At 41.8% G+C, this 17,391-nt stretch overlaps 3 protein-coding genes across 3 annotated transcripts; 2 read left to right on the forward strand and 1 right to left on the reverse strand.

Annotated features, from left to right (window-relative positions):
* Nucleotides 1-3,053: 3,053 nt before the first annotated feature.
* LOC122615731 (tetratricopeptide repeat protein 27) lies at nt 3,054-5,946 on the forward strand. Its single transcript, XM_043790810.1, has 4 exons — nt 3,054-3,353; nt 3,414-3,784; nt 3,839-4,341; nt 4,402-5,946. The coding sequence occupies exons 1-4, from the start codon at nt 3,290-3,292 to the stop codon at nt 5,858-5,860; spliced, it is 2,397 nt and encodes a 798-aa protein (XP_043646745.1). The 5' UTR covers nt 3,054-3,289; the 3' UTR covers nt 5,861-5,946.
* Nucleotides 5,947-6,015: 69 nt separating this feature from the next.
* Nucleotides 6,016-7,487, reverse strand: LOC122615732 (dynein axonemal assembly factor 10). Its single transcript, XM_043790811.1, has 2 exons — nt 7,107-7,487; nt 6,016-7,049 (listed from the first exon to the last, which is right to left on the reverse strand). The coding sequence occupies exons 1-2, from the start codon at nt 7,379-7,381 to the stop codon at nt 6,197-6,199; spliced, it is 1,128 nt and encodes a 375-aa protein (XP_043646746.1). The 5' UTR covers nt 7,382-7,487; the 3' UTR covers nt 6,016-6,196.
* Nucleotides 7,488-10,990: 3,503 nt separating this feature from the next.
* Nucleotides 10,991-17,064, forward strand: LOC122615847 (sulfate anion transporter 1). The gene is made up of 6 exons (XM_043790994.1): nt 10,991-11,048; nt 13,889-14,277; nt 14,339-14,981; nt 15,052-15,795; nt 15,860-16,008; nt 16,073-17,064. Exons 1-6 carry the CDS (start codon nt 11,040-11,042, stop codon nt 16,674-16,676), a joined length of 2,538 nt encoding a protein of 845 aa, XP_043646929.1. The 5' UTR covers nt 10,991-11,039; the 3' UTR covers nt 16,677-17,064.
* The last annotated feature ends 327 nt before the right edge of the window (nt 17,065-17,391 follow it).

The raw sequence follows: 17,391 nt of genomic DNA on the forward strand, positions 1-17,391 counted from the left end.
AGCCTTTTGAGTCCGCCTTTTGCCACAAGGGGCACGAGGGGCAGAAGGGGCAGTCGGCGAGTGGAGCACAGAGTTTCGTGAAAGTTGCGGCGCGAAAGTGAAAACTGATTTGAGGCTGAAAATGTTGCGCCGGCGCCGGAGACATGGAAACCCACTGACATCGATTCCGCGCCTGAATGAAACGAGGGGGGAGAAAATCAGAAACTAAAGCTGGCACACAAATCGAGTATCCAGCCAAATGTTTGAGCAACTGGGGCTGGCTTTTATGTCACAGCAATTAAATTATTTCAGGCGAGCGCTGCTGGGCAACAAGTAGAAATGAACGCTTAAACAAATTATATTTATTTGCATTTATTTGCCATAACAAAAGCACACAAATACAGCTCTGCAAAATAAAAAAGAAAGAAAATACGAATATATTGAAACAAAACCCGAACGACCTTGAATGGCTGGGCTGCAGGCAAAACAGGCAAATAGAAACATTCAAAAGGCTAAAAAATAAGAAAATATAAATTAGCCGAAATGCAATTAAACCGACCAAAACAGATATAAATAAATATAAATAGAGTTGGAGACGGCGAACAAATGTTTTGAGCTCAGAACTTCAATTTATTTATGTGGACCAGTTAAACAAATAAAAAAAAGAACTACAGGATTATTTATTTCTAGACGAGCTGGAAATGTTCTTTTGTTTTGAAAAGAAACTTAGCTTGAAGAATTTTTAAGAATCCTAATCAATATTTTATATGCAAAAGTGTATAATGTTATGACCTTAATAATAGTGTTGTTTTAAATAAAAAAAGAATTCGAAAATAAATCAATTACGAACTCATGTTTTTGACTAAGCAGCTTTGATTTTAAATGAAAATGATGCTTTTTAATATTATTTAGAATATTTCGTTTAAAAGAAAACAAAACTGTATTATTTTATTCCTGTTCCTAAATAAATATGATATAAATATAAGTAATTTAATGTTTAAAATGCTATAAATAGGATCTCATTCACTATTGTTTTGATTTGCACTTTAGTCATTTGCGTATCTGCAATGCATGTTTGCATCTGTATTTTTTGTATCTGTGTGCGGGCATTTGTATCTGCATTATTCATGACTAAGGTGCACCTTTGCAGCCTAGCAGCGCGGCATGGAGATAAAAACAAAATAAAACCGAACTGCCCGTTTTGGGTCATGATGACGTCCACTTGGAAGCCGCGTGCCGGCTGCAGTTCGCCGGATTCGAATCGAGTGCATTTGAATGCGCTGTGCACTTGGCCATGCAACGCAGGCGTGGAAGAGAGTGCACTGCGAGAAAGAGGGAGAGAGCGGAACAATCGCGCCAAAACGGCAAAAACTTTTGGCTGACGAGTTAAGCCAAGCTCAGCAGAAAACGAGAAATTCAAAGAGATACGGCACAATGAAGAGTACCTTTTATTGCAGAGAAAAAAAGCTTCATCTCTTTCAATTGTGTGGTGGATTTCGAATTTGAAATACATTTAAGAGACGAAAGAAAGCAAGCCGTTAAAAAAGCTCATGTCTTAAAGTTTTTAATTCGAATCTTGAGAGTTTAAAAAGAAAGCAATAGAAATAATTTAAATAGAATTTGTTATAATTATTTGTGGCAATGTATTAGCCTTGCACTTTCTTAAAGTTTAATAATATTTGCCCAAATTGGCTTAAAAAACATTATTTAATTATTTAACATTAACATAATCAGGAACTTATTGACGCAGGCTGAGAAACATTAAACATAAATGTATCTTAATAAATTTTAAGCTATTTATACTTAGTTTTACTTAGTTCCACCTAGTTCAAACTTCACTGTTTAATTTTAAGAATCAATAACAAAGTTTTGTCTAGTCTGTGTAACCTTTTAAAATTCCATTCAAATAAGCCGCATTAAAGACCAATTAGTTGGTAACGGGAAATACCACCCTTATCTTACCACCGGATTTGTTTGGTCATGGCAGCCTTGAACTCAATCAGATTCCGTGCGGCGATAAGTGTTCGCAGATAGCCCCACACATCGCAATTAAATGGCACTGATACCCTTTATCGCATCTTGTGCTATTGGGTTTCGCCGGAATATACAAAGTATCTGCCAGATACGATTTCTTTTGTGTCTCCGCCAGCAACTGTACTGCGTTTTCGGGGGCTGTGTTCGCTGCCATTGCCCCACCCCACCCCACTCGCACCACCACCCCCTCACCTACACAACACAGCGCGTTCTCCGATAGCGACGCCAATCGACGACCTTGACCGTGAAATTTAAATTTAGAAGCTACGGCGGCGGCTAAGACGTAAAAAATAAAATACCACCAAGCTTTTCGAAGCTACCTCCGTCAGTGTATTAGTCACTGTGTGTTCTGGTAATTGCAAAAAAAAAAGCTGCGCTCTATCATCGGTAGTTCCCCTGCACTCCCCCAATAATAACAAAGAATCTTTAAAAATAAATTTGGCCATTTCACGATTCCGCTTCATGTGACTTATGTAAATAATCAAATAATCAAGTGCGGCGGGCAGCTATTTTGAAAAGCAATTTAAATGAAACATGAACTTGCGCACTGGCGCCGTCGCGACTTGGTCAATGATGTAAGTCCGTCTAATTATGTGAAATTGAGGCAGCACTAATCGGCGCAGAGCGGATTTAGCTAATGTACGGCTAAAAATAATGTCTGTGCTTTTAATTTGCTGCTTGGCGGATGAGTTTGAAATTACCGCCAACACAAAGTGTTGGCTAACGAATTTGTGCAGGTCGTTTGGTATTTTTAATACTGAACCTCAATACCTTCGAAAGTTCAAACTACTTGTTGAAATCAGCCCAAGATTTACTGCTAGTTTTTTGATTGCCCGTAAATTCATCTAACTTATAATATAATTGACATTTAGTTGCTAATATTAATTATAATATACGCATAAGTAGACCTAACATACTTTTGGGAATGATGAAAGGATCAGCTTGGTAAAAGTAAAAAGTTATTATCATTTAAGTTTACCGCCCTTAGTGGCGATATTTTGTATCAGCTGATTATTTGCGCAATATTTGGGAACTGCCATCTCTAATAAACAATCCGCACGGTTTAAAAACATTCTAGAAACACGCTTTAAATGACTGTTTAACAGCTGCATTAAGGTTGTATTCATTCCTGAAAGTCTGTGGAAGTTCGAACCAGTATAGTTTCTCTCATAAAGTTGGACCTTTGCTTTAAATCAAGCCGGTATTTTATAGCTCGTGAAGCACGTGGATTGTTTGTCCAAACAATACAACAATTTCATCACAATTTCTTTCTATAATGGTGGCCGATATATTCAGTGAATATTATATATGCAATTTCAACGATGCGGTGGCAGTTGAAGGTAAAGTATCAACGAGCACAATGGTTTGCCTATAATACATGCTATAATAACTGCCCATAGATCTACCAGCGGATGAGGCACTGCGTCAATTGTGGACCCGCCAAAAACTGTGGACAGTAGATGATCTCCGGGAGATCCTTCAACGCCGGCAGACGCAAGGCAAGCCAGATCTGAAAGATGATCCCACCTCACAGCTCAAGGATTTCCTGCTCCTGATCTTCGCCTTTGTTCAGAACAATTTTACTGGACCCTTTGACAAACTGGAGGAGTACCAACAAATCCATAGTGAATTGGAACTGGAGAAACTCGACGCACTGGAGAAACTGAAGGCCAGCGGCGAGGAACTGAATCCGAATGTAAAATCTGTAGAACTATTACTTATTGCCAAGGAAATTCTTCAGGGACTTTTAGAAAACCATCCAGAATCAAAGGTTTGTAGGCTTCAGTATGATTCACTTTCGCTTATTAATGAGCAATACATATAGGTCCTGATTTGGTGGCGCTTGCGTCTGCTCTGTCTGCATCAGCATGTCCTGGATGATTTGGCGGCCTCCCTATATGAACAGTTCAAGTCAGCAGCTGGACATCTTCAGGCTCACTTCAACCAGTTTGAGAGCAGGGAACTGCAATCACTGCTGCTACTGGAGTTGGCTAATGGCTACCTGCAGTTTCATCGCTCTGAAATAGCCTCCCAAATACTGGATGAACTATGCAAGCATCTCCAGGTGGAGCTGAAAGTTGAGGGCTTACTAGGGGTACGCACCAAGTTCCAGCAGAAGGCTCTGCCTCAGCTCTGCCTTAAAGTTGAGCACCTAAACGAGCAGCAGCTTCTGCCTGCAGCCGTCCATACAAATGAGGCGACCAAGTTGCCCAAACTGCTTCTGCTGGAGGATGACACGCGACTGGAGCGGATACGCTTTGTGGAGCTGAAGGACAACGAAGTAATGACGCTTCCCAGTGTGCTCCAAGCTCTGGTGCTGGCAAAGGTGTGAGTATGGGCAATGAGCTGTATTATTTTTCTGGTATACTTATATTTTTCCTTTTGCAGTAAACAATTGAAACGCTCGACGCCCAAGGATCGCCTTGCGGATGAGCAATTGGAGCCGTATACACAAACGCTGCTCTACCAGGAGCATGGACCATTCCAAGTCCGTCAGTCAGCTCTTCTGCTAAACTGCCTTCAGGAATCGAATCAAAGAAGGACAGTCGAGCGCAGCTGGAAACAATGCGAGGAGTGTGTCAAGCTGCTTGACACTTCCGAGGAGGAGTTATCGCTTCGATCCCGACTCTCCTACGGGTTCTCTGCCCAATTGAGTCCCAAGTGGCAAGTACAGCTGCAGCTTGTGGACTTGCTGCGATCCCTGGGCATGACCAAGACAGCTCTGGACATCTGTCTTCGCATACACGCCTGGCAGCAGGTGATCGAGTGCTACACGAGTCTGGAACTCCGTCACAAGGCAGCGGAGATCATCAGGCAGGAGCTGGAGAAGAAGCCCACGGCATTGCTCTACTGCCTTCTTGGCGATGCTATCGACGATCCTTCGTTCTACGAGCAGGCTTGGTTGTATTCCAAAAAGACAAGTGGAAAAGCTCAAGCCTATTGGGGCAACCACTTCTACAGGACTGCAGATTATGCCCAGGCAATGGATCACTTCGAGATTTCGCTCGAGATTAACAACTTGCAGGAAGCGATTCTCTTGCGTTGTGGCTACTGCGCAATCCAACTGGAACGCTGGGAGCCGGCTGTCAAATATTATTTGGCTTACACCCACCTGGAACCCAATGGCTTCGAGTCCTGGAACAATCTAGCCAAGGCTTTGATTAACTTGGGTGACAAACAGCGGGCCCATCGCGTTCTTGGCGAGGCCTTGAAGTGTAATTACAGCAACTGGAAGGTTTGGGAGAACCACATGCTGGTGTCCGTCGATACTTCCCACTGGGACGACGCAATGCGGGCTTACCAGCGCATGGCGGAGCTAAAACAGCACTACCTCGACCAGGAAGTGCTCACCCGTATTGTTTACGGAATTTCCAAGGAGGACCCCGCCGGCTCAGGTCCTTTGATCAAGAGACTCATAAAGCTGCTGGGACAGCAGAGCATTCAACATGGTAACGAGCCTCTTGTTTGGGAACTGGCAGCCTTGGTGGCCCAATCACCACTGAAAAAGGCCGAGAAACTGGTAAAATCTTATCGCGCGTACACACCGAAACATTTGGGCTGGGAAACCAAATCGGAGCACGCCTTGAAAGCACTGGATCTTTGCTTAGAGGTCTGCGATCTCTCAGTGGCGGCCATCAAAGAGCACATCCAGGAGGAAAGTGAGGTGATGATTACTTCTCAACTAAATTCTGCCAGATTGGCGGGCACATCTTGTCTGAATGCACTGAAGAGGGCCATCAATGTGGATGTGCCGGCAGAACAGACGTCAAAAGTGGAGCAGCTAGAAAAGCGCATCGAGGATCTGACAAAAATTGTCCAGGAGCGAATGAATGTGTCCCGATCTTAGTTATAAACTCCGAAAGAATAGGTACACTATTTTATAATTGCTTCACAAATAAAAAAGCCATTTTGAAAATGTTTATTAATGATGTATTTGTAAGATTTCTAAGTTTTGATTTGTAATATAATTTAGATCAAGCAGATAATCCAGTTTTTTCTGATTTGGGAAGCTTTTGAGCGTTGAGGATTTATTTCTATTATCTAGCAAACATTGAAAGCTTCAACATTTGCAATAAGTGCACTGAAATTGTATTCATAAAAATATACACCTAAGGATTGACCCATAATCCAGTATCACAAGTATGAGGCATTTGTTTTATGGGATTCTTTTGATGTCCACCCTCTAATAAGTGTTTAATTTGGTGGTAATTAAAACCCGCACGCTTTGATCGAAAGCTCCACAGACGGCTAGGCCCAATTTGTCCGGATGCCAGTCGAAGCAGTGGACCGGCTGAGAGCTCAAAGTGGCTGCACTTACCATGTTAAGTGCTCCAGCCACTCCCAACTTGTTTCCATCGGAGTCATCAACTACCCTCCTGTCGGGATACTCGTATTGCCACAGGCGAATAGAGCCTGTTCCGCCACCAGTAAGAAAGAGATCTCTATTCTGGGGTAGATGACGAACTACCCACACAGTGGCTTTTGGACCACTGATCACGCCGTTTGTTCCCACACTTCGTCCGGCGTTGCGTTCTTCCACGTAACTGAATCCCTTGGTCGGATGTTGGGTTCTCATATCGAAGACAAGGAGTCCGCCCTCCAAAGTGGTTACCGCCAGCTTGTTCATGGGAATGTCCCGGCGATCGAACTCCAGGCCACATATACCATTCTTCATGGTGGCCTCCCAGCGTACAGAAAGGGTTCGCAAGTCGAAGATCTTTAGATCCCCGTTATCATAGCCGGCGGCAACGATGCGCTCCTCAGCGTTGTAAGTATTTCCAAAGGCCACGGCCCAGCAATCCCGGCGGCCACCGCTGTTGTTAATGCCATCGCCCATTTGCGGCGGCGGCGACATGTCCACCACAGGAGCCTGCCCCTGGCGGATATCCCAGACTTTAACGGCGCCATCACGGCTGCCAGTAACGATTTCCGGAGCACCACAATCGATTTGAGTGCCGCCGATCGCGTCGATGGTGTTGATGATGCCGCTGTGAGCCTTTACATTGTAAACCGGAAGATCTGGCTGCTCCATATCCCTGCAAAAAACCAATGTCACAGAGGTTTCCAAGGGTTTTAAGTGTTATGAAGCCTACAGAACTTGCAGCCTGCCCTCGAAATCACCGATTGCCATGTGACGGTTCCTTAGCGAAGCTGCTCCGAAGGTGCCGCACTTGAAAGCCACCTTCTTCTCCACCGACTTCACCTTCACCAGCTTATCCTGGTTCAGTTCGTAAATGTCCATGATTCCGTGCCCGTTGGCCTTGGAGCCCAGAACCACAAACTTGGCCGAAAGGGGCACCCACTTCGTGTCGTACACCGTGTAGGGGACTGCCTCGTGGAGGTGCTCGATCAGCTGGGGCTTGTCCATTCCGACGATCTGTTTTTTCGATTCTACTTTATGCTAATATTCCCAGAGCGGCCGGTGAAAAGTTAAGGATTTATCAGAAACAACTTGTTTTGTTGTCATGGCTACCTCTTCCTCTTATTTAGTGTAGCCGTATTTGTCGCACCCCAAAAATACCAATCAGCTGACGGAAAAATACCAAATCTAAAGGAGAAACAGATAAATGAAAGCATTTCCACTATAATGCAACACGTTCTAATATAATAACGTTAGAAACATGAATTATGGAATTTTTATAGCTCCTTCTTTTAAATAGGTTGAATGAATAAACTAATTCAATTCAAAAAAGAATGCGGAACAGTGTATGCACAGGCTTCTGAAACTGAATTCCGTGTGTCGTTAAATATACTGCATTATACCATTATGAGATATTTTCATATTATGAAAGTTCTACAAGTATTGGAAAGCTTGTCGAAAAATTGCCTCGCCTAAGTTCATATTTTTTATTTATTTAGTCGAAACATTTTCGAATAATCAGAATATGTTAGAGTACGATATCTTTACCGATAGATTGGGTGGCATCGGGAACAGCTGTTTATCGGAAAGCTTACAAAGCTTTTCCCGCTTTGTGGGTTCGTAACTTTTTTTCTTCAGTTTTACTGGGTCAGTCGGACGCTGTTTTGCTTCCGTCGCGGATTTTCCAAATTCTTAGTTTTTGGCGCGAGCATCTTTTTTTGGCGTTCGACCCCCCACTAGCAACAAAAACAACAACTGCAGCAACATTTTCATATATAACGACAGAGAAATACTTTTACGTGTGTCGCAAGCGACGCTATTCAACATAAAAAGAAACATAGAAAAACGAAATAATGAACGTGCGCGGTTAAATAAGAGAAAATAAATATTATTGAAACAACAAAGGCGAGCTTATAGTGGTGGCTATTAATTTGCGGGCCTTTTAGCCGGTTTTATATAAGTGATAATCGTTTTGGCAGAACAAAAAGTCGCTAAAGAGTGCTCAAAGTTCAATATATTTGCGATGCATGCGCCAGAAAAGTGTTAATCAATCTTTTATTGGCAACAAGTGATACAACAACAAAGGCACTATCGAAAGTTGAAGGTGCCAACAAATCGAAAACGGCGTATAGACGACAACAAAAACAACAACAACTACAGCAACAGCTGTACTCGTTGGCAACCGAATTGAGTGCCAACTAAAAATTAATGTACATAGTTTTAATAAGGTAAAAGCAAAAGCCACAAAGATTCGTCCATTCTCGACATATTTTCACATTCATTCGCATTGCCCAACATTTCTTGACTTCCGTTTGCCTTTCGATTTCTCGTCAATTTGGGACAATCACATTAATTGTGTACTTTGCTGCTTTTTCATTGGCTTTATTGTTTTTATTTGCTCGTTCCCACCCAAATTTACCCCCCCGCCCTCGCCCACTTTTGTTGTTTTCGCGTGCACTTGCACTTGACACACAGTCATCGGGTGTACATATGTATATGTACATCTATGTACATCCAAGTATAGTGTGTAAAGCGTTATGGGATGTTGTTCTTCCGTTTTGGCGACTTTTTGCCAACCTGTCGCGTCGCCCGTTCGGAATACCCTATATTTATTGGGATTTGTTGATAAGCCCACCACTCTGAGGAAAACAAACAATGAATGGAAACTAATTGGTTTTATGGTCTGAAAAAAATGAATATACTATGTAACACGTAAAGTGCACAATAATAAAAGCAATTATTTCTAAAAAAAAATTCCCCTTGGATATTTGTGCAAATTGTTGGTTATGAATGCACAACCATATTTAAATCAGTGAACTCAGTATATTTTCTATAATCCTTATATAAGCAATGTTTGGAAAATATAAAATTGTACCTTTTGTTTTCCCAGAACGGAGCAAAAGGAGTATATAAAATTTGTGAATTGCTTATCAAACAATCGGTCATTTACTCTGATTATTTTTAAAATTTATCACTTATACGTGAGCTGTAAAATTTGCCAGTAATCAGGGCCTTGAGCACAAAAGTAAAACCCCTCAATTTCACACCTGCCTTGGCGTAAGTTTATGTCTATAGTAACCAATAGGGAAACTGGGGGATTAATGATAACACTCATATTGTGCCGGGAAATATCACATATGTATCATGTGCCTATATAAACTTGCTTTAGAGGAAGAATGCGCACACACAGAAACTTATATCAGACCTAAATGTATAAGTTATATATTTATTTATTTTCATAACTAATGATACAAAAATCTTTGTATTTAAAACAAAATTCTATCTGGGAATAAATATTGCCGCATTGAGTTCTCAAATCATTGTTGATCAATCAACGATGTTTCAATTGATTTTACTTGGTTGCTTTCCACTGCGTTGTCCGATGTAGGGAAATGTGCGTGCGCACAGTAGGGAAAATGAAAAAGTTGCAGCCCCAATTCTTCCCCAACTTTCCCCCTCCACAGGAAAATAAATAAATGCCGCACAATCGAAATCTAAACAAAGAGATATAAAAAATCTGCCAACTGCCGCGCCAGCACTTCTACTGAAGCTAAACAAGGGAATCTCAAAGTCCAACCGATGAACATGAATGCAATTCATATCCAACGGAAGCTAAACATAATCGGGGGAATGAGTAGCACTCACTGTTTGCAGTCCAGTGGTCAAATCGATGATGAAACTGGACTCCGCCAGCAAGGGTTAATCTGCTGATAAGGGCGCGGCCCACAAATATATGCCCTATATACATATGTACATACATAGTTCCATAACCAACCCCAAAAACAAATTATTTCATGGAGTAATATGGTCCGACCTTATTGTTAACTTTACACAGCGAATCGCTGCTGGTTTATTCCCTAGATATTATTTATGTTTGAACAATGTGTGCAAATGTGCAGTTCAAATTTCGAGTCTCAATTTCTTTACTCTGTGAATCATAAGGAAAGCGTCAGGCTATCAACATGAATAGTACGAATTTAAAGTAACGTTTTTAAAAGTCGAACAGTTATCGTAACTGTAACAAATCGTATGCTATTTACACAAGGAGCTTAAAATGTATATTATGAATTATACTTGAACTCATTACTGCGACTTTAAATGCCAAAGGGGTCACTAAATGTCAATTCGCTTTATCAGAAAAAAGATAATATAATAGCGCATGCCAACGCTTTCTATCAATTTATTTTGGGCTAAATGAAAAGTGACTCACTTCTTGCTTGTGAAATATCTTGTTGGACAACCATAATTGTTTGCCTGAATGATTCAGTCAAGGCACTTACTATATACATATGTATGTACATAAATATTGTCATGATTATTTGGAAGCCTACCATCTTTCTAAAAATACAATCTGAGTTCATAAAAACAGAGCTAGTGCTTAGCTTTTATATTATTTCTATAAAAAAGAAATGTTATACAAACGCTCGCGTGCTCTATAAATTTTCTCCAAAACCCGGACAAATATTTAGCCAAGAAATGCCAGTTTATGTACTTCAACGTCAGCTTTATCACATCAAGTAGACAGCATCAGCTGAATGGGGAAACCGGAGACCCCAGATCTGATCCGACTCTTAGTATTTGCCTCAGTTTTCTCCATTACCCAGAACAAAGAAGTCGGTGCAGGAACAGCAAGTGCGTCAGTAAAAGTCACGGCGGTTCAATCAACATGATTGAAGTACGTATCTCCAATCCACCGATTTTATTACCCCAAGTTCGTTTCAGAATTGTCTGCGTTATCTGTGACACTCACACCGAGTCCACTTACGCAATCAACATTCTGATATCGAACGCAGTGCATATGGTGGCTAGAAAAGTGGGATTGCTGAAGCAAACTGTAACTATTTCATGGCCATTAGTTACTGATAAGAGCCGGGTCAATATATCGACAAACACCTGTCTGAAATCCCCCTGAATTTATATTTATATAGCAGAACATGACATGACGAGTTAAATTCTGTCGACTGTAGTTGTATGCGTATTTTCAATTAATTTTGAACTCGACCTCTCGAAACTTGGAAACGAAAAGCCTTAAAAGCCAACAGTGAGGTCTTACTTAAAAAATGTGAAATGCTTAAATCCAGTTTTTACAACTTAAAGTATATGTCATTTTTCCAGAACAGCCTTAAACTTAAAACGGTTGACAACTTAAGCTTGAAAATAGCATCTGTATATAAACTTATACGTATGTAGAACTAGTTGTTTCCCGATGAATGCTAATAATTAGAAGATTTCATTAATAAAACACAAGTTTTAGTGGGATGAAGTAGGGGTTTTGTGTCTGTGCCGAGGCTAAAACATTGATTACCGCGACTGATGTTAGTGCTCGTGTTGCTGATAAGCCGAGTGGACACTTTCGATAAGAATTCAGCAGCGATTCCAGTATATATATATACATAAACCTGTATATAACGCTATTTCCTTCCCTTCGACTCCCTTTTGAGCTAATCTCGCTTTGGTCATGTGCGTTTGGGCCCATTGCATAAGCCATTTGGATTGGGCCCAATGTGGAATCCCGTTTTTTGCACTATGTTTTCACAGTAACCGCTTCGTTGGTAGAACTAATGAGGTCCCCCACAATTGCCGGCAGTACAACAATGAACCAGGGGCATCACAATTAAACCGGATTGAAGGTGTTTGTTTTATATATGTATAATAAGCTCGTTTTTATGGGCAAATACGTGTTTAGTCATTACTTTCGAAAATCGAGCGAAAAGAGGAGAAACAAACAATTACTGTCGATTTTGGCAATTCAAGCTGTGGAACAAAAACCGATTTTGGTGAATAAAACAATAAATTGCTAGTAACAAAATCCACAACAAAAATATATACTTAGCTTAGAAACTTTATTACTAAATAACAAATTATTTAAAGTATCTGATAGATGGAGAAAGAGTGATGGTTTATTCTTAAGAATAATCTGTGTGGGATTCAATTCACATGCTTTCATTTCAAATGCAAATGCAATTTAGCCCGTTGATCTCGGTAGGCCAGTGATCTCTTGATCCACTGATTGATTCCAGATATTTAGCATATAACTGTCGCTACATTTGTTTTTTCAGTCAATCGTTGAACTTGACATTGGCGGCAAGGTTTTCAGCAGATCGCAACTGAAAAGCTGGGGAAGTAATATATTTGTGATGCAAGTGGCGTTGCCGCACACAGCTTTGAAAATATATTTTTGGTCGTATTTGTTGTTATGTCTGGCTGCCACTTTGTGGATCCGGTTTATGAAGTTGTTTGCTTTGGTTTATGGAGTGCCATTTCGTGGTCACTTAGCAGGAATTGTGTCAGTTGGTAACGGGGCTTTAAAGAGTGGAATTATAAGTAATCGCGGGTGTGGGATTGCAACATTTCATTTGTGCTGACTAGTTGTTCTAAAATCTATTATATGCTTTTGATTATATAAAATAATATGTTTCGTTAACCATTGGGACTGCATAGATGTTAGATCTTTATATTCAAACCGCGCGAACACTTTAATTCCTGAACAATCTCGTACAACCCTACTTTTTGTAGCCGAGTTTGCTTTCAGCTGTTCTGTTATCCCCTAATTACACTATTTGCTCGCGATAAACCCTCGAACTGATATTTGTTGGTTCTATCTAAGACATTGGTCATAAAAGTTATCTACTACAATGAACCGACTATTATAGGTGATTATGGTTTGGGCCAATGGAACGAATGACAAAACGCGCAAAGTGCCGTCTACTGTTATCCCATTTGTCGCATGTGTGTGTTACTTTATTGAGCACTTAGCAAGTGGCTTTCGCCAGACTGTAATTGATGATGAACATCTCTAGGAAATACGTCAACGCTCGACACTTGTCGTCGCTGCGAAAGCCGTATGCGTAATGATGGCCGATAGCGAGAACTTCTTCAGGGACTTTGAATGAGTTCGACTTGCTTGCGGTCATCCAAGGAACAAATGTTGATCAAATCATTAAACCAATTAGCATTTGGCATGGAATCACGATTCACTGTATCTAAAAATGTCCAAGAATTCGGGGATATTGTTATAAATTATCGAAAGGTGATGATGGATGCCTCAGTCGTGTGTCGAGTTTGATAGGGTTAGTTGCTCCGTGTTTTCCAAAGTGATGCTAATCGGTGGCGGTTGGTTGATGTTATCTAACTGGTGTTGCGAAATACTCGGTTCAGTGTTTAAGATAATAAGTTTTAAGTGGATTGCCGAAAAGTTTTCCGTTTACTATCTTGTACTTTACTATAAGTATCAACGGTGATAAGAAAACAAATTAAGACAAGTACTTAAAGATCTTTAAAAGCTTTAGAAGGGTAATTTCAATGCGCTCAGATAAGATGAATTGAAAATTAGAAATTGGTTGATTCCCAAAATGTACTTCACTAAGTTGCGAACGTTTAAACACTGAGCATTGCGTCGCTTGGAAGAAATAGATTTTATTAAACTTCGTATGAATCACATAATCTATAGCCTCTATAAAGCGATATTGGATACACATTTTCAGCGCACCTAATGTACTTAATTCTCGTTTTCAGAAACCGAAACACCATCTTCAAACCCTGCCCAAAGGAGCTTGGAAGCGATTAAAAGACTTACGCGATCGCCAGAAAAGACGGCGCTACTTACCAATAGAGAACAATTTCCAAGATTCACATATCAACAACGAATCTGGCACCTTATTAGTACCCATTGCTCATACCGAAGACATCCCATCAATCAAAGGCACTGGAACAATACCCAAGAAACCCAAATACGCAAATCTGAATCCAAGTTGCCCAGTTTCACGCTTCAGGCAGTTGCAATTCCAGCGCGACCTGCGCATTCATCCTTTTACAGACACCAATGTGGAACTCGGAAGGAACCAAAAAGACATAGAAGTAGTGGAAGATATAGCCAAAATGCCTAGTGATAATGAGAGTCCAGAGTGAGTTATATAGATTGTTAGCCGCTTTAGAGATGCTTACCTTTCTTCTTCCACCTTGCAGAACCAAACCACTGAACAATAATAACACAAATGGAAACGGTGGCAGTGCACCAAGCAAGCTGAAGATCCAGCCGAAGTACAGCATTCACCGGGATGTTCTGACCCATGAGGTGGTGATAAAGCAAACGGGATATGCGGCCAGGGACAAGAGCATACCCTCCTCCCTGCGAAACTGCTGGCAGAGCTGGAACTTCTTTGCCCTCTTCACCGGCGTGATTCCCATTCTGCAATGGCTACCCCAGTATTCACCCAGGAGAGATCTTCCCGGCGATATAATCGCCGGCTTCACCGTCGCCATTATGAACATACCCCATGGCATGGCTTATGGCATTTTGGCGGGAGTTTCGGCAGGAAATGGCCTCTATATGGCCGTGTTTCCGGTGCTGGCCTACATGTTCCTGGGGACCTCCAAGCACATCTCCATCGGCACCTTTGCGGTGGCCAGCATGATGACGGCAAAGGTGGTGGATACGTTCGCCAATGTGGATGACCACCCTCATATATTGCCAGTTAATGGCTCCGCTTTGCTGTCGAATATCTCCACTATATCTCCTCTTCAACTTTTAAATTCGACTCTAAATGTGGATCCCATTAGAAAAACAGAGGTGGCAACCTCTTTGGCCCTTACCGTGGGAATCGTAAACGTAAGCTATCTTTACAGAATTTAATTTGAAAAACGTTTGTCTAATATAATAATATTTAATTCTTTATCAGCTCCTAATGGCTTTTCTAAGACTGGGAACCCTGTCATCCCTTTTGAGCGAACCTCTGGTGAATGGATTCACCACTGCTGCAGCGTGTCACGTGGTCACCGCCCAGCTAAAGGATGTGCTGGGCATCTCAGTACCCCGCCACAAGGGCGCATTCAAGATCATATACACCGTTATTGACGTGATCAAGGGCGTGCCGCAAACGAATCTTGTGAACTTTGGCTTCTGTGTGGCAGTGATCGTGTTCATGATGATCTGCAATGAGATCTTAAAGCCGCGACTGAGTAAAATATGCCGCTTTCCCCTGCCTGCGGAGCTGATTATGGTGATCGGTGGCACTTTGATCTCCAAATGGTTTAACCTTTATGCCGAGTACAACGTTAATCCAGTGGGAAATATACCCAGGGGCTTACCGGAGCCCGCTCTGCCGCGCTTGGATCTTGTACCAAAGGTGGCTGTGGATTCGATTGCCATTGCTATCGTCACCTACTCCATAATCATGTCCATGGGCCTAACGTTCGCCAAGAAGCATGGATACGAGGTCAGGCCGAATCAGGAGCTCTTCGCCATGGGTATTGGGAACATGGTTGGCGGCTGCTTCTCCTGCATTCCCATGGCGTGCTCTCTGTCTAGATCCGTGATCCAGGATCAGACTGGTGGTGTTTCACAGATTGCTTCATTGGTCTCCGCCTCGCTGGTGATCGTCACTCTCATATGGATCGGACCCTTCTTCAGCAGTTTGCCTAGGGTGAGTCTTATACTTGGCTTAATTATTTTGCAACTTTTATTCATTTGTGTATGCGTACACTCAGTGCGTTCTGGCTGGCGTCATTATAGTGGCACTGAAACCGATGTTTATGCAGGCGAAGGAGTTGAAAAAGTTCTCCAAGCAGGGCAAGCTGGAGATGTTCACATGGATATCTACCTTCCTCTGCGTTGTAGTCATCGATATTGATATTGGGTTAGTTGGAATTGTATATTGATTTTTGCATTTAAACAATAATATGTTTATCATTATATTACAGTCTTTTGATTGGCATCTGCATTTCCTTGTTGGCTCTGTATATCAAGGGATTGAAGCCGTATTCCTGCCTTTTGGGCTATATGCCAGAGGCCCCAGGCATCTATATGGATCTCAACCAGCACCGAAACGCCATGCAGGTTCCCGAAGTCCGCATCTTCCGCTACAGTGGATCGCTAAACTTTGCCACCAGCCTGTTCTTCCGGCGGGCTCTGTACGAAGCCGTGGGCCTGGATAAGATTCCTCTAACGAAAGTCAGCAGCAGCAATAGCAATAGTCCCAGCAAGGGCAGCAAATCGAGTTATTCCCCAGTATCGCAGAACGGAGGCAAGGCGATCAATGGCAAGTTAGAAGAGACATCTGGTGCGTTCAAGGTGCTCGTCCTCGATTTCTCCATGCTAGGACACATAGATGTGGCGGGATGCCGCACCCTGACGGATCTGAGCAAGGAGCTGAAGGTGCGAGGAGCCCGTTTGTTGTTAGCTAGCCCCGTAGATCGGGTGTACGATACCCTCGTGCACAGTATGGCCCTTAGCGAAGGACCTTTTGAGATCTTCCCCACCCTGCACGATTGTGTGGAATATGCCAATGCCTGTCGAACAGCGTGAGAGGGTGATCCTGCTCCAGACTCCCCAGTTAACTGGGGCAGAGAGCCAAACCACGTTTTGTGATATGTCCAAGTGATAGCTTGTGAATCGTAGCATCAAAACCCCCTTCCTAGTTGCTAAAATCTATTTTAAACTGAATAGAAACAATGTCGCCGTCTACAATCAAGCAGAATAGGCTAAGTTTGTTTAAGTGCCTCCAAACACAATTGATTTTTGTACTTAAAGCATACACAGCCCACCAGTCAGGCAACCGAAGAACTTCAATCGATCAATGAAGTGCATTGATTTAGTGCAATTTGTACCAAAATTAACAATTCAAAACCCCCAATTAGTCTGTAAGGTTGATATGTATGGAGATGTATAAACTGTACATAAACATTTAAAATTTGTTGCATTTCTTGTGGTGTGGATCTTGAGCGGGTTGGCGTCGAACTTCTAACCCAAATATGAAGCCTACCTTTAGGGTTTCACAACAAAAGCGCTATTCAATTTCCGTATGTAAGTCTGCGTACCGGAAATCCTTTCTCTCCATATCGGATAGCCAAATCCGTGCGGAATTTAGAACAGGGGCGGTGATGTGTTCAATTTGGGAAATAAATAAAATAACAATAAACAAATCAAATATGTAAATATTAAAAGGTGACATGTAGTCTTAATTATTAGACATCATAGTAAGAAATATGTTTAAGATCAAGGAATAGGATACAAAATATCA

Source organism: Drosophila teissieri, chromosome 3L (genome assembly GCF_016746235.2).
Source record: "Drosophila teissieri strain GT53w chromosome 3L, Prin_Dtei_1.1, whole genome shotgun sequence".
In the NCBI taxonomy this organism is placed as follows: Eukaryota; Metazoa; Arthropoda; class Insecta; order Diptera; family Drosophilidae; genus Drosophila; species Drosophila teissieri.

Excerpts from the sequence above, each read along its gene's own strand:
- LOC122615847 (XM_043790994.1), top strand. Across the intron at positions 14,278-14,338 it reads AGTGATAATGAGAGTCCAGA|AACCAAACCACTGAACAATA; the intron begins GTGAGTTATATA and ends TCCACCTTGCAG. Across the intron at positions 16,009-16,072 it reads GTCATCGATATTGATATTGG|TCTTTTGATTGGCATCTGCA; the intron begins GTTAGTTGGAAT and ends ATTATATTACAG.
- LOC122615732 (XM_043790811.1), bottom strand. The coding sequence starts at position 7,381 with ATGGACAAGCCCCAGCTGATCGAGCACCTCCACGAGGCAGTCCCCTAC. Across the intron at positions 7,050-7,106 it reads GAGGGCAGGCTGCAAGTTCT|GGATATGGAGCAGCCAGATC; the intron begins GTAGGCTTCATA and ends GGTTTTTTGCAG.
- LOC122615731 (XM_043790810.1), top strand. The coding sequence starts at position 3,290 with ATGGTGGCCGATATATTCAGTGAATATTATATATGCAATTTCAACGAT. Across the intron at positions 3,354-3,413 it reads CGATGCGGTGGCAGTTGAAG|ATCTACCAGCGGATGAGGCA; the intron begins GTAAAGTATCAA and ends AACTGCCCATAG. Across the intron at positions 3,785-3,838 it reads AAAACCATCCAGAATCAAAG|GTCCTGATTTGGTGGCGCTT; the intron begins GTTTGTAGGCTT and ends CAATACATATAG.